General features: G+C 35.4%; 1 protein-coding gene across 3 annotated transcripts in view; it reads right to left on the bottom strand.

Moving 5' to 3' along the window:
* The window catches only part of TRPC1 (transient receptor potential cation channel subfamily C member 1), a 63,144-nt gene that overhangs the window by 43,554 nt on the left and 4,967 nt on the right, over positions 1 to 14,623 (bottom strand). For 2 of the 3 annotated variants that reach the window (XM_024769102.1, XM_024769103.1), the window contains exons 2-3: positions 8,057 to 8,211; positions 1,545 to 1,646 (exon numbers count right to left, since the gene is read on the bottom strand). In XM_024769102.1, the coding sequence (XP_024624870.1) occupies positions 1,545 to 1,646; positions 8,057 to 8,211 (257 nt within the window). The remainder of the gene's footprint in view (positions 1 to 1,544; positions 1,647 to 8,056; positions 8,212 to 14,623) is intronic. The other variant, XM_024769104.1, reaches the window with a different exon arrangement.

Genomic DNA, 14,623 nt, shown 5'->3' with positions numbered 1-14,623 from the left:
AATTTGCAACCAATTTATAATTCTTTCTTAAAACAATATTTTTCTTCTGAGTATAGCCAGTTTACACTCCCAGAAATTAATTTTTACTGATTGTTTTACTACATCCTCACCAATAATGAATGTTATAACTTTAAAATTTTGATACACAACAAATCTCTCTTCTTTTTTTTTTTTTGTGGTACGCGGGCCTCTCACTGCCGCGGCCTCTCCCGCTGCGGAGCACAGGCTCCGGACGCGCAGTCTCAGCGGCCCTGGTTCACGGGCCCAGCCGCTCCGCGGCATGTGGGATCCTCCCAGACCGGGGCACAAACCCGTGTCCCCTGCATCGGCAGGCGGACTCTCAACCACTGCGCCACTAGGTAAGCCCCAAATATCTCATTTTTACAGTAGAATTTATTTAATTATTAGTGACTATCTTCCTAGTTACAAAAGCAATAAAGAAAAATTTTAAAGTAAGGAAAAATATCCTTAATTTGGCAATGTGATGACTGCTGTTAGGTAACATTTTGCTACATTTCCATACAGTTCCTTTTCTGTGCATATTTTTAATCTCAGATCATATTATATGTAGAGTTTACTATTCTCATTTTTTCCCTTCTGTATCATATTTTTTCATGTTCCTAATTATTCCTTTTAAAAATATCATGTTAATATATATGTAATTATTTATGTTTCCAATCGTCTATTTTGGGATGTTTAGATTGTGTCACATGGTTTTTTCGTTGCTACAAATAAGATTATAAGTAACATTTCTGTCCACATTTCTGACCATTTCCTTTACAAATTCCTAGAGGAGGAAGCGCTAGGTTCAAGAATATGAACATCTTTCTTGTTTATGACATATCCTGCCAAACTACTTTTCAAAATACCCTCTTCCAGTGTATGAGGCTGTACTACAAAAATTTTGCTGTTTGATAAGCAAAAGTTAGCACCTCGTATTTGATTATTAGTAAGATTTAACATTTTGTACTTTCTTTTGAGATTTTTCCATGTCTTTTATTGATTTTGATGTTTTTCATCAATTCATCTAATATTATGAATTTGATATATGCTGGAAATATCTTTTGAAAGTTATCCATCTGCTTTCTAAATTTTGCCTGATGTCTTAATTCTAGAGGTTTAACTTCTATACAGCCAAAGCCTGTGCCACTGTGATTTTTCTCCAAAGTTCTTCCCTCCCAGTCAAATATTCACCTACATTTTCTTCCAGTTCTATGGTGTCACTGTTTATATTTAACTTTTAAATGCACCTGGAAGCTAATCTGTATTTTCAACTTAACCTGCAGAATGTTCCAAACTAAAAATACTGGATCACACTGGCAAAATTATAGAAATATCATGAATTTTAATACGGTTTCCTGAGAGCAACATTAATTATTCTTGCAAATGTCTACTTACTTTAAAGCAATATTTTACAGAGTAAAAAAAAAATCTATTTCTTTAAAACAAAGCAAATTGGAGGGGAGGGAGAAAAAAATGGCAGTGGGGCAGGAGATCTATTTTGGTTTAAAAATCCAAATTAATAAATATTTAAGAGTACTAACTACTATAGTTGGTCTTGATGATCGTTTTGGTCGATGATTAAGTAGTATATCAACAGCTCCCACTACTTCAGAGTCGATTGCCACCAAAAGTGCATCTGCAGACTTTAAAAAAAAAAAAAGGTTAAAAATGAAAATGGAGGATAAAAAGGTAAACTATTTATTTTTACTAATTCATAAAGAAAACTATTTTTTTAAATTTAAACTGCATTATATACAGTAATACTAAATTTTTAAAAATTTAGACTGTCCAAATAGTACATTTGCTAGCCTTGGCAGTACTTCAGTGTACCACAACACACATATTTTTGTCCTGGTTTCACTGAATGAGCCGGTAAAATAATGAATGCTTGATAGTGGGGTTTATTAATGAAACAGTGCTGATCTATGCAGTATTAGTTGATATGTTATTTTTTTCAAGATGTTTACTCTCGAACTTTGGACCAAAAGAATCTTCATTACTCCAAATCTATAAAAGAAATTGCCAAGAACAATTACTACAGGTAAAGGATTGTTTTGTCTGATAAAAATGATAATGCAACCATGAGGCTAGGGGACAATGAAAAATATGTTAACAGAAGGTGGAGCCCCTCTGTTCTCATCTTTAAAGCACACACGGCTGACTGAAATGGTACAAATATGGCATTAATATTAGTAATCTTTTTCTTTTTGTTGGTGGTGCCACACTGATTGCGGGATCTTAGTTCGCTGACCAGGGATCGAACCCAGGCCACAGCAGTGAAAGCGCCGAGTTGTAACCACTGGGCCACCAGGAAATTCCCAACATCAGCAATCTTAGCAAGTAAAAATCACAAAGAACTAGGATACCAATGTCCTTAGAGACAAGCCAGAGAAGTGACTTTATAGTTTTACTCCCAAACTATAGGTCATTTTGAAGCTCCAACTTTGACAGGAGGAAAAAGTAATTAAATAGAAGCTGAGGAAATGGAGCTTTTTCAACTTTTCAATATAACAAACTCTTCAGTCCTATTGTGATACTTGGCAAGTGAGACATCAGGTTTGGGGTTTCTTTTTGTTTTGCTTTGTTTTGTTTTTTAAGGAAAACCATAAAGGCAGAAGCAAAAAGTGGGGATAGGTAATGATTTAATCTAAGAAAATACCCTGATTATTTAAAAATGTACCCTGTACATTTTTAAATGATTATACTGTTTAACAACTATTTAAATCAATATTCTCTCCCATGAAAATGAAATTATACCAGATCTTTAATATTCTTTGTAGCTGAAAAGGATGCTTTCATCCACTTTCTCTAGATGCCAAAAACAGGACTAAAAATGGCAGACTTCATCTGGATGTCTAAAAATAGGACTAAGCACCCCAAATAATTGGGTTGGGGTCATATTCAACCATTAGGAACTGCCTATGTATTCCTACAGGAAAAACTCCCCACCCTCATGGGAAATTTAATTCATTATTTTATCCCTTAAACATTTTAGGGTTCACCGGGCTGTAGCCTATTCTTTAAAAGCTAGCACTATTATTCTTCTGCTTTACAAACGTTTCTCTTCAGTTTTTGCTGTACTTGGTCAGGTGAAGCAAACAAGCAAAAAGAACCATGTGTTCATTACTACTAAACAGTTCATTTATGGTTTTTAATTTTAACCTATAAAGCTACCTATAGTAATGCCACTGCTCTCGAAGTCAAAACACCAGGCAACTCCAATCATCTGAAACATAGCCATGGATGTAGCTGCAAATTTCTCCCCAAACCATACTGAGCCGTCACAAACAAACTTCATGGGCATTCTTTCCTAGAAGCAACTGCCTCACCCACACCAACTTCGAGTTGTCCATAAATGACAGACACCTGGCTTTCCCAAGTACCCTTCAGGCTAGATTAAAACCAACAAAGAAGGGAGAAAGGATGAAAAACGGCTAAAAGTTGATCATTGAGAAGATAAAATATCAGCATAGCAAAATCACTATCAATACAAAGCAGTCTGAAGCCACTTAATGTAAGGGAAAACGTGTCAATAGTCTCAGACTATATGAAGCAAAGTAAAATGATTAAACTCTCAATGATTCCCACTTACGATGGTAAAGTTAAATTATATTCAGATATAATATTTAGTAAAGAATAAAGAAAGATTCATGTTAAATCTTTCAAGGCTTAAAAGGATAAGCTTCAGGTATAAAAAAATTTATGGAAAAAAGTCACGTAAGGAGTCGCCCTGGACTTATTCTGCACAATGCTGTTACTTGATATATCAAAGGCAGCTCCGAAGGGAAAAATGTTTTAAATTATTTAAGTATCTCTAGGTATACAAATGTCCTCATTAGTTTTGCTTCCTAATTTTTCACAGATATTTGACCATTCTTTATTAAAATCTATTCAGTACACACCTATTATGTATTAATGAGGTTACTATCTCCCTTCTCACCTCAGAATTTGTCTTTTCAACAATTCCCATACTCTCTCCTCAAAGCTCAGATACTCATTTATTTCATTCCTTCCCAAAGCTAAATTTTCCACCTAGGTATTCTATTTAGTGCTCTGGTCTTCTACAGGACCTTGGTCCTTCCTTCGCAGAAACACCAGTCCCAGCCCTCACCTCCCCAAACCTCCCCAAACATGAAATACTTCCTCACTCTTTGCTAATTGACATGATCCTCTCTTTCTCTCACCACTAGAGTTTTCTTTCTCTCACTCTCACTCTCAAACTCATGCGTGTCATTTTCTCTAATTCTACTGATGCCAGTTTCAAAATCCAATGGCCTTTCCTACCATTTTCCTTGATTTCTCAGCAACGTAATAAAACCGTTTCTTTGGTTTTCACAACGTTGCATATCCTAACTCCTTTAATGAAACCCTTTCCTTCTAATGCCCTTTTTAAATATAGATGCTCCCTGAGAAAGAATCAGCACTAGTTGTTTGCTCTTCTCTATGATTTCATCCACTCTCATGATGTCGGGTCATCTCCATGGCCACGACTGCTGTATCTCTCCAGCCCAACCTCTCCCTAGAGATGTCAGCTTTCCACTGGAAACTGCCTGATAGCCCCAAAATAAACAAGGCTAAAACCAGAATTCACAGTTCTCTGCCCCAAGTTTGACTTAACTTCCTGTTTTTCTTGCATCATTCTCCCAGTAACCCATGTTTAAGATTTTCAAATCATCTTGGACTCCTTCTCAATACCCCCCTCCAAATTTAAATACTAAGTTCTATCAATTCTTCCTTCATAACATCTCTCACATCTGCCATTTTTTCCCCTATTCTTATAGCCACTATTCCAGTTCAGGCTTTAACCTCTTCACATCTGGATTATTATAAAAACTGCTCACCCAAACTATTTATAGCCTTCCCCACTTCCCATTTTTTAATCTGTACTGAACACAGCCACTACATTAGTTTTTCTAAAATACCATTGGACACATCACATCCTTACTCAAAAATTATTTAATGATCTCACTATCTATCATATAAAAGCCAAATTCCTTAGACTGGCATTCAAGCCCTTTTCATCAGTTTTGTCTTAGTTATTTTTCCAGATATTTTCCACTACTATCCAACCCAAATATTTTGTTCAAAAAGGCTAAGTCAATTCACTGTCTCAAGAATATACATTTACATGCCTTTGTTTACGTCCTTCTCCACCTCCTGTTTTACAGTAGTTTTAGGTAGCAGGTAAAAGCATGGACTCTGGAGCCAGAACCTGGGTTCAGATTCCAGATCTGGCATTTACGGAGTAACTTTGGGCATGTTACTGAAACCTTCTGTACCATGGTTTCCTCCTCTATAAAATGGGGATAATAATAGCACCTATCTCATAGAACTGTTGTAAGGATTAAGGAAGTGAAAATATATTTAAGATTCCTGTCACACAGTAGAACTATATAAATATTAGCAATTATTAATATTTCAAGGCTGAGCTCAACTGCCATTCTTCCATGAAACCTTTCTTGCTAGCTCTAAACCACAGTGTTCTCCTCTTTCCTATGTCTCCAAAACATTTATTGTGAACCACAAAAGTTTACGTATAAAACAGGGTTTCTCAATGGTGTCACTAATGACATTTGAGGCCAGATAATTCGTTATTGTGGGGGGCTGTCCTGTTCACTGTAGGATGATTAGCAACGCCCTTACCTTCTACCCACCAGACGCCAGTACTAACCCACCCACAAGCTGCAAAACCATAAATGTTCCCAGACATTGCCAAATGTCCCCTAAGGGACAAAACTGCCGGTTGAGAGCCACTAGTATAACACAAGATAAAATACATGAAAGCACTTTGTAACCTCAAAGCGACATACAAGGGTCAAGTACTATTACCACCCAGCATTTATGAAATACACTTTTGTATCATTTGATTGATTTAAAATGCATATGCACTTTCATTGTCCAATTGGTTTTAACATCCTTTAGTACAGAACTCATGTTTTACATATTCATTTCCACAGTCACACCCAACCAAAGGCCTTGGACATCTGTTGACTGACAGATAAGACATAGGTAATTTAAGACGGAACACAATGAACTGGAAAGAGCATGGGATTTGCAGTCAAAAGGTTAGCTTCAATCTTAGCTTTGCCCTTACTTATTTTAAAACTTTGGGCAATTCATTACAGTCTATGAGCCTCAGTTTTCTGATCTATAAAAAATATAACATCTAGACAGGCTGCCTATGATGTTCAAATGTGATCAGGTATGTGAAAGAACCATGTATACTGCAGAAATTTTATATACATAGAATCTTACATGTAAAAAGACAAAATGATTATTATCTCAATACCCTAATACCTCTTTTACATAGACTCATCAGAGACTTTCTTTGCGACATTATTTTATAGGTAACTGAAGCTTATGCCTTTAAGTGTTTAACTTTGAAATTTAAACAAATTTGATGGAAGTTTTCTGCTTTCAGAAGTACTATATATATTCTTCTTTCTTCAAGTAATACGTACTGAGTATAATTTAACTTTCCCTTACTGACTCTGGGCCATTGTTATAAATAGCAATTACCACTCTAACATACAGTACCCTTAGAGATTAACAGGTATCTAATGCTATGGACCTCTTTAAATAGAGTCAGAGGTACTGTGCCTAATTTTTTTCCAGTGCAGCCTCATGCCCTTTCTGTTGCCCCTGTAATTCTCTATGGATTAGAAAACTAAGTAAACTTGTTAAAGTGGAATCTAAAGTAAGAAAAAACAGATTTTGAAGGAGGACTCCAGAATTACCCCTATGATAAAGCTCATAAATGGGAAACTTCACCGCCATCTACCCTGGCTGCTCAGAGGTATTTTTCACTTACTTCCTGGTTCAAAGGGTGTTCTGGATAAATGAAATTTCTGGGAAAGCCATTTATTTCTACTCTAAATATGTATACACAGAGACAGTACCACATGTTTTAATACATATATATATGTATTATATTTATATATATAATAGAAACATACATAGAACTAACCTACTTATTTTTTTTAAATCTTCTGAGTGCTTCCTGATACCACTCCCAAAAAAGTCTCATTAGTTTAAAGCTACAAAAGAGCAAAGAACCATACTGTTTGAAAGAAAAAAAAGAGCCAGAATTCATATGCTAAGTCCCATTATAAGCAAACCAAAAAAGAAGGAAAATAATGTTATTAAATTTCCTTCCGATCTCTTAACTGAATTCTTTCAAGACATACACATGCCTGCTTTTTTTGTTTTGTTTTGTTTTGTTTTTGCGGTACACGGGCCTCTCACTGTTGTGGCCTCTCCCGTTGCGGAGCACAGGCTCCGGACGCGCAGGCTCAGCGGCCATGGCTCACGGGCCCAGCCGCTCCGCAGCATGTGGGATCTTCCCAGACCAGGGCATGAACCTGTGTCCCCTGCATCGGCAGGCGGACTCTCAACAACTGCGCCACCAGGGAAGCCCCACATGCCTGATTTTTTACACGAATTGATATGAAGACAAGCAGAAAGGTCAATGTTTTCCAGTTTAAAAAAATCCGTTCACCTTTAGCTATAAGCAAACACTAGATTTCAGACAAAAAGGACAATTTAATAAAACTTTGGAGAAAATCAAATTGAAAATTGCTTTGTAAGTGAGGAGTATTCTGTTTTTATGCTTGTAAATTATATGGGCCACAGAAATACCTGTTCCCCTGACACTTCCAGAACACTTGTACTATTTTTAGATATATAAGGTAAATAGTAATATAATAATGTAAGTAATAAAAACAAAGTCATCTTTAATAAGTCATGATAATTTACCTCTGTCAGATGGTTTAAAACATATAAGATAAGGGGCAGGAGTGAAAGTTGGGAAGAAAAAGATAAATCAAGTCAAAATACTATACTTTTTTTAAAAAGGGGTTTTTTTAGTTTGTTTTTAAATTTTTAGTAGCTCAAAACAAAATAAAAGGTGAAAGAAAGAGAGAAGAAAAATAGAGAGAGAAAGGAAGGAAAAAAGTAAGGAAGGAAGGGAGAAAGGAAACTAGAAAGAAAGGAGAAAACATGGCATATCTAACAGTACTTAGAAGCTACTGGATAAAATTATCTAGCCTTGTACCTGACAACCGTAGTCCAAAAGAAGCTGCAGTATATCCAAGTTTTCGTTTTCAATAGTTATGGTAACAGCATTTCTCCCAAGCACATCTACGCAATTTATGTTCAAGTCACCTGAACTGTTTTCCTCCAAAATCTTTTTAACCATATAATAGTCACCTAAATAACAATATACAAACATAATTTAATATCCATGACATATTAAATAAGAATGACTGTAAAGAAAACTTAGCCTGTTGATTTAAAAGATTAAAAAACGTAAACTCATTTTTGTATATGGAAATGTGCAAAGAAAATGTGAGCATTTCCTTGCTGAAAACTTATACCCTGATAAAAGAATATGTACATCAGTTGCAAACATAAAAAGTAGAAAAAATTTAAATGTACAGTTTAAAATCAAAGTTGTTTAAAATTCATAACTGATTGATTATAAGGAGAAGAACTTTCAGAAGATATTTAAAGTAATAAAGAATGTCTAAAAACATAGACTGCGTGCTAGGAAAATAAGATATAAGCTTAAAGGATTTAAGTTTTATATCTCAAATACATACACACATTTTATTGTTAAATGGTTAAAAACGAGATCTAGTAATAAGTGGAGGATGTTATGAAGAGGTTTTACAGGGGAAAATACTTTGGAAAAGCAGTGTGAACGTGTATATGCTTGTGGGTATGTATAGTAAAAGGGAAAGATGTCCGAAATTCCTAGTCTCCTCCCCCTCTCCCAACACACACACACACACACACACATCTCATTAATGAAGCTGTTTAGATTAAATAACGACAGAATATTCAGCTCACAAAACTCTTAAGCAAGACTGACTAATGCTGGTAGAGGCCAATGTCAGAATATTTCAAAGCGAAATTTGACCTGTCAGGATTATGCAGATTAGCTTCTGCCTCACTCTACCCCACAACAAAGCAGCTAACTCATGGGGTGAAATGGGAATAATTATGGAGGTAATCACAGAGGGCCCACTATACTTGTCTGCTAACCAGCTGGTGCAGCAGGTAAAAGGGGAATAAATCAAAAGAGAAATGCTAATTAAATGGAGAAAGAAAGCAAAGTGGGTTTTGTTTTATTTCATCTTACTTTTTAAACATTCAATGAATAAATGATTTTAAGTGACTTGCAAATATAGCTGTTCCTTGGAAGTCTATGAATAAGAAACAGGAAAAGAACAATCAGAGTAGAAATCAGAAGAAAAAAAAATGATTTCATGATACAGAAAGAGAAAATTCTAAAACTGGACTAAATGAGTGAATAACAAAGAAAAGTAACAGATTTTTTTGGTTAAAATTTCAAATAAATTATGCTATTATTTTTAACCAGTGACTTTAAAGTCCACACACATTTTGGAAGATGTTGAATGGTAGTTTTCTTGATGGTGTATTTCCTTAGTTCCCTCAAGAAGAAAACTAGTCACAAAAAGAAATTATTTCCTCATAGAACTACTAATTAATATTTAGACACTAATGCTCCATGGCAAAAAACTTATCAAACACTTCACAAAGTTGAACCAATATGAACATGCAGATAGATCAGTGAAAACTTATCACTAATACTGGAAAATAACTTTAAACTCTTATTTCAGGTGAGTTGATTTCAACATCTCAGTTGTAGGAGAATGCTACCCATAAAACCCCTTGCTCTATTTTCTTTGGTTTCATGATGTGTCTGGGTGAGGATTAGATTTTATTTATCCTGCTTGAGAATCATTAGGCTTTCTGAAGCTAAGGACTATGCCCTTCATTCATATGCAATATTTTCAGCCATTCTCTCTTCAAATACTGCTTCATCCCCTTATTATTTTTTCTCCTGTTGGAACTTCTTTAGACATTATGTTAGATTGTCCCATTCTAACTTCTTTGTCTCTAAAGATTTATTTTTCTTCTTTCTCTCTCTCTTTCCTGCATTCTGGATAACTTCTTCAGATTTCTCTTCCACTTATTCCTCCTTCAACTATTTCTGCTGATTATTCATTAATTTTATTTTTTTTTTATTTTTTGCGGTACGCGGGCCTCTCACTGTTGTGGCCTCTCCCGTTGCGGAGCACGGGGGCCGGACGCGCAGGCTCAGCGGCCATGGCTCACAGGCCCAGCCACTCCGCGGCATGTGGGATCCTCCCGGACCAGGGCACGATCCCGTGCCCCCTGCATCGGCAGGCGTACTCTCAACCACTGCACCACCAGGGAACCACCATGAATTCTATTTTTAATGACTACATTTTTTATTTCTCTAAGTTTTATTGGATTCCTTTCCAAATTTTTGATTTACTTCCTTATGTTTTAATTTCCTTATTTTAAGCTTTTTGTCATTTTAAACATACTTATTTTATGGTCTCCATATGATAATTATCTAGGTCTTAGGGATTTAATCCTATTCGTTGTGCCTATTGTGATAATAGGTGACTGTCTTCTGAATTTTTTAATTGGGTATTGCAAACTCAACTTCATGCAGGTTAACTGTGGGAAACTAGGCAGCCTCGTTTGAAAGCTTGTCCCACCAAGGATGTTTTGTGTTTGCTTCTTCCAGATAACTCAGAGGTTTTGCTACCCTATGAATCCTTTTTATACTAATTTCTCAGTTTAGGTTTTCCCAGATCAAGTAGGTAATATTAATTTAAACCCCAAGCCAACAAGAGGCAGGAGCATAGTTACAAGTTCTTAGGGAAGTCTTATTTGAAAGGTTCTTTGTAGGCTCCCTGTGCTGATGGACGGGTTCTTTTCCTCATCTACCCCTTTGCTAAAAGTGTAGTCCTTTAAGGATCCTGGTTTCATGTTTGGATGTTGTTCCAATTCCCCCACTTTGTACAAACTCAAGGCTTTGTAACCTGTTTCCACAAGGGCATTAAAATTCAAATCCCAACAATGCCCAGACTAATAACTCTTGCTCCCATCCACGGAGCACTCAAATGTCAACTCACATACTCCTCTGTTTTTCAGTCTTTTCTTTATGTTTGAATCTGTTTTCCTTACTTTCCTGAAAGCTCAGCTGTTCACTTAAATGTATGTTTATTATATTTTATCTAGCATTTCTAGGTGATTTAAAACAGAAGCGTTTTCAGATTATTTAGTCAGCCATATTGCTAGAGACTGAAAAGTATAGAGAGCTGTATACATATAATTCTTATAAAATTGTATAAATTTCACATACAGCAAATGGTCAAAAACAATGGCTACACATTTTTAAAGTTTAGACTGCTATTTAAAAAGCAATTGTATTGCAAATGTCAGATTCTACAGCTTTAAGGTTTCAAACACTATTCCCATTACAGTTAGGGGGCTATACAAGGAAAAAAATACCTTAGAAATCAAAACCAAGTAATTAATTTTCATCCCTAAAAATAATAAAAATTTCCACCCCGTCAAGGCTGACACATTCACGCAAATGAACAACTATAAACTATAGTCACAGAACCTATAGGAAACCTAGACTGGTTTCTAAGCATTCTACCTAAGTTTATATTTGCAAGCCATTTAAAACAATGTACTGTATTCAGAAAGCCCAGAACAGTCTTAATATTTAGGATGAGTGTATATGTAAGAAGAGGTGAGTAACTTTAAAATATATAGCAAGAAGCTAGTTATAGAGCAAGGATTATAAGTCAAAATGCCTTCTTGGGTCAGGCAAATTTAGAAATGTTTTTCATTTTACACTGAAGTTGCTTTTAATAGTTACATACATCTTTCGTCTTTTAGAATATAACATATAGAAGGAAAGGCAACATGATCCATTTACTTTTTTGGCTAGATGGTTGTCTTTTTTTCAGTGAAGGAAAAAGAAACCTTTTCAATCAGTTCCACCAGTATCCAAGTTCAACAGCAAAACTTCTCAGTCCCCTCTCCAGAGTATCTCCCATACTTATCCACTTGTACCCTTGTACACTGTAACCCCCAGTTCAAGACACCATCATCTCTCTCCTGGACCCTGCATTAACGTCTTTACTGATACAGCTGCCTACACTCTAGTACAGGGGTCAACAAACTTTTCTATAAAGGGCCATATAGTAACAACAAACTTTTTCTATAAAGGGCCATATTTAGGTTTTGGGGGCCATATCATCCCAGTTGCAAACACTCAACTCTGCTCTTGTAGCACCAAAGTGGCCACAGACCAAATGTACACGATGAACTCCAATGTGTTCCAATAAATATTTATGGACACTCAAGTTTGAATTTCATATAATTTTCAAGTGTTATGAAATATTATTCTTGATTTATTCCCAACCATTTGAAATGTAAAATATAAAAATCATTCTTAGCTCACAGGCCTTCCAAAAACAGGTGGTGGGTGGATTTGGCCTGTGGGTTGTAGTTTGCCCACCTCTACTCCAGCACCACCTCTCTTTAATCCACTCTCCACCCAGCATTCACAGTGATCATTTTAAAATTCAAATCACATCAGGTTTTCAATCCTCAAGATTTTTTTTGTACGCGGGCCTCTCACTGTTGTGGCCTCTCCCGTTGCGGAGCACAGGCTCCGGATGCGCAGGCTCAGCAGCCATGGCTCACAGGCCTAGCCACTCCACGGCATGTGGGATCTTCCCGGACCGGGGCACGAACCCGTGTCCCCTGCATCGGCAGGCGGATTCTCAACCACTGCGCCACCAGGGAAGCCCAATCCTCAATATTTTTAATCACACTTTAAATGCCACAATCTTTTCGTAGCTTACTAAGCCTTATGGGACCTGGGTCTTGCTATCATTCTGCATTTACCTTGTTGCCACTCTCCCACTTACCCACTATGCTCTTTCTACACCAATGTTTCCCAAACTGCAGGTTGAAACCCAGTAGCAGTCATGAAATCAATGTAGTGAGTCCTAACCAACAATTTAATAAAATGAAATAGTATATAAAAATACTGTTGTAATCCCATGGATCCTTAGCAACAAATTCACCCTGGCCAACTTGAGAAAGACAGTGGAGATATGTTATAGTATCAGTGAAGAACCGGTAATCATCTTTTCTTCTTGGCATCTCATTTTATTTTCTGACATATGATGGTAAATTTCAGCATCACTGAAATGGGAGTATTAATGTCGGTCAGTTTAATTTTATAGTAACCAAATTTTCAGTTAGTTGTGAAGTACTGGAGAATTTATCTGTCAAAAAATCTGTAAAGTTTTTCAAACCAAGTTTATCTAACAAACTTTTTGACTATGGCAACTGCAACATTCTTATTGAACTATTACTAAAGACAGTTAAAACAGAAGATTTTATTATTAAGAGTAAAAAGAATGATGAAGTAAAAAAATACAAAGCCATAATCAAATTCAATTGTTGGATCTGGAAATATAGTGACAATACTGATTAAAATGTTAACTCTACAGCAAACTTCAAATTAGTTTGAACCAAATACTAAAAAGAAAAAAAAAACAACACACATGCAAGACTTTTAGAGTGAAGACAATTTAAAATGTAGTTTTACCAAATGTGCAAAACCCAATATTTATCATAGACCCCAACGTGTTTGTAATCACATTGTTGTGGATGAAACCTTCAAAATTAGATACTCAGAAACATGGTATGCTGAACTGTCCGTAGTACTCTGAATATTTTTGGGAAAAGACAATTATTACTATAATTTCTTAGCCATTTATGTCTGTTAATTAAGACTATTAGTGATAATGAATATCACCTGGCAAAAGAGTAGACACTGCTGCAGGAAAAAATTATACTTATAGAAGGTAATGCTGATTTTTTTAAAGTAAATTAGTTTATAAATAAAAAATTATTAACATATTCTTGAATCTATTAGAAGCAATGTTCACTTTGTAATTAGAGTCTGTATATGACTTGAGATCTAATTCACAGTGATGTTACAAGTTGTATAAAACTTTAGTTAATATCAGGTATGCAGTAATACAGTTTCATAAAGGATTTATTGTGTTGCTTAAACTTAATCTCACATACATTTAAATTATACATATTTATAGAACTAAAAAAAGTACACTATGGATCAATATAAATTAAGCTACAAAAAATATAAAAGGATTAGTGATGGAGCGACAAATATGACCAGAAAATAAACATAGGAGTTTTTTGGGTTTTTTTTAATTAACACAAGCTATTAATAACAGTGCTGATCACCACTTTATAGGTCACAAAGTTTTGGCATGCAAAGAAATTCCACTGAATCTCATATCTATACTGATATGGTATTGGAATTCTTTTAGTCCTGATAATTTGTTTAGGCTTGTAAAAGTCACTACTTACCCCTTAGTGATAGCTTTTGAACTCATTACATATTAAACTACTAATCCTAGATCTTAAACTTCTTAGTATCATTAAATTTGGTGGTCAGTTATAAGGAAGATATTTCTAACACTGGAAGCATGGAAGAAGAGGAATTATTCTTAGGTTGCAACAATACCCATACAATAAAATTTAATCTTTTAACACCCTTCCCCAAAGTTTATAATATACTAGGTAAAGGGGTTTGGCTTGGGTTACATTTTTTTAACTGCCCAGATAAAAGACTGACTGCATACTAAGAATATCCCATCTTCCAAATCATAAGTAGGCCATTTAAGTTAAATTGAGCATTTGTTTCTGCCCTTCAGACAGA

Source organism: Neophocaena asiaeorientalis, unplaced genomic scaffold (assembly GCF_003031525.2).
Source record: "Neophocaena asiaeorientalis asiaeorientalis breed wild unplaced genomic scaffold, Neophocaena_asiaeorientalis_V1.1 scaffold118, whole genome shotgun sequence".
Lineage (NCBI taxonomy): Eukaryota > Metazoa > Chordata > Mammalia > Artiodactyla > Phocoenidae > Neophocaena > Neophocaena asiaeorientalis.
The sequence above is the reverse complement of the archived record's forward strand: the minus strand, read 5'-3'. Positions and strand labels throughout refer to the sequence as shown.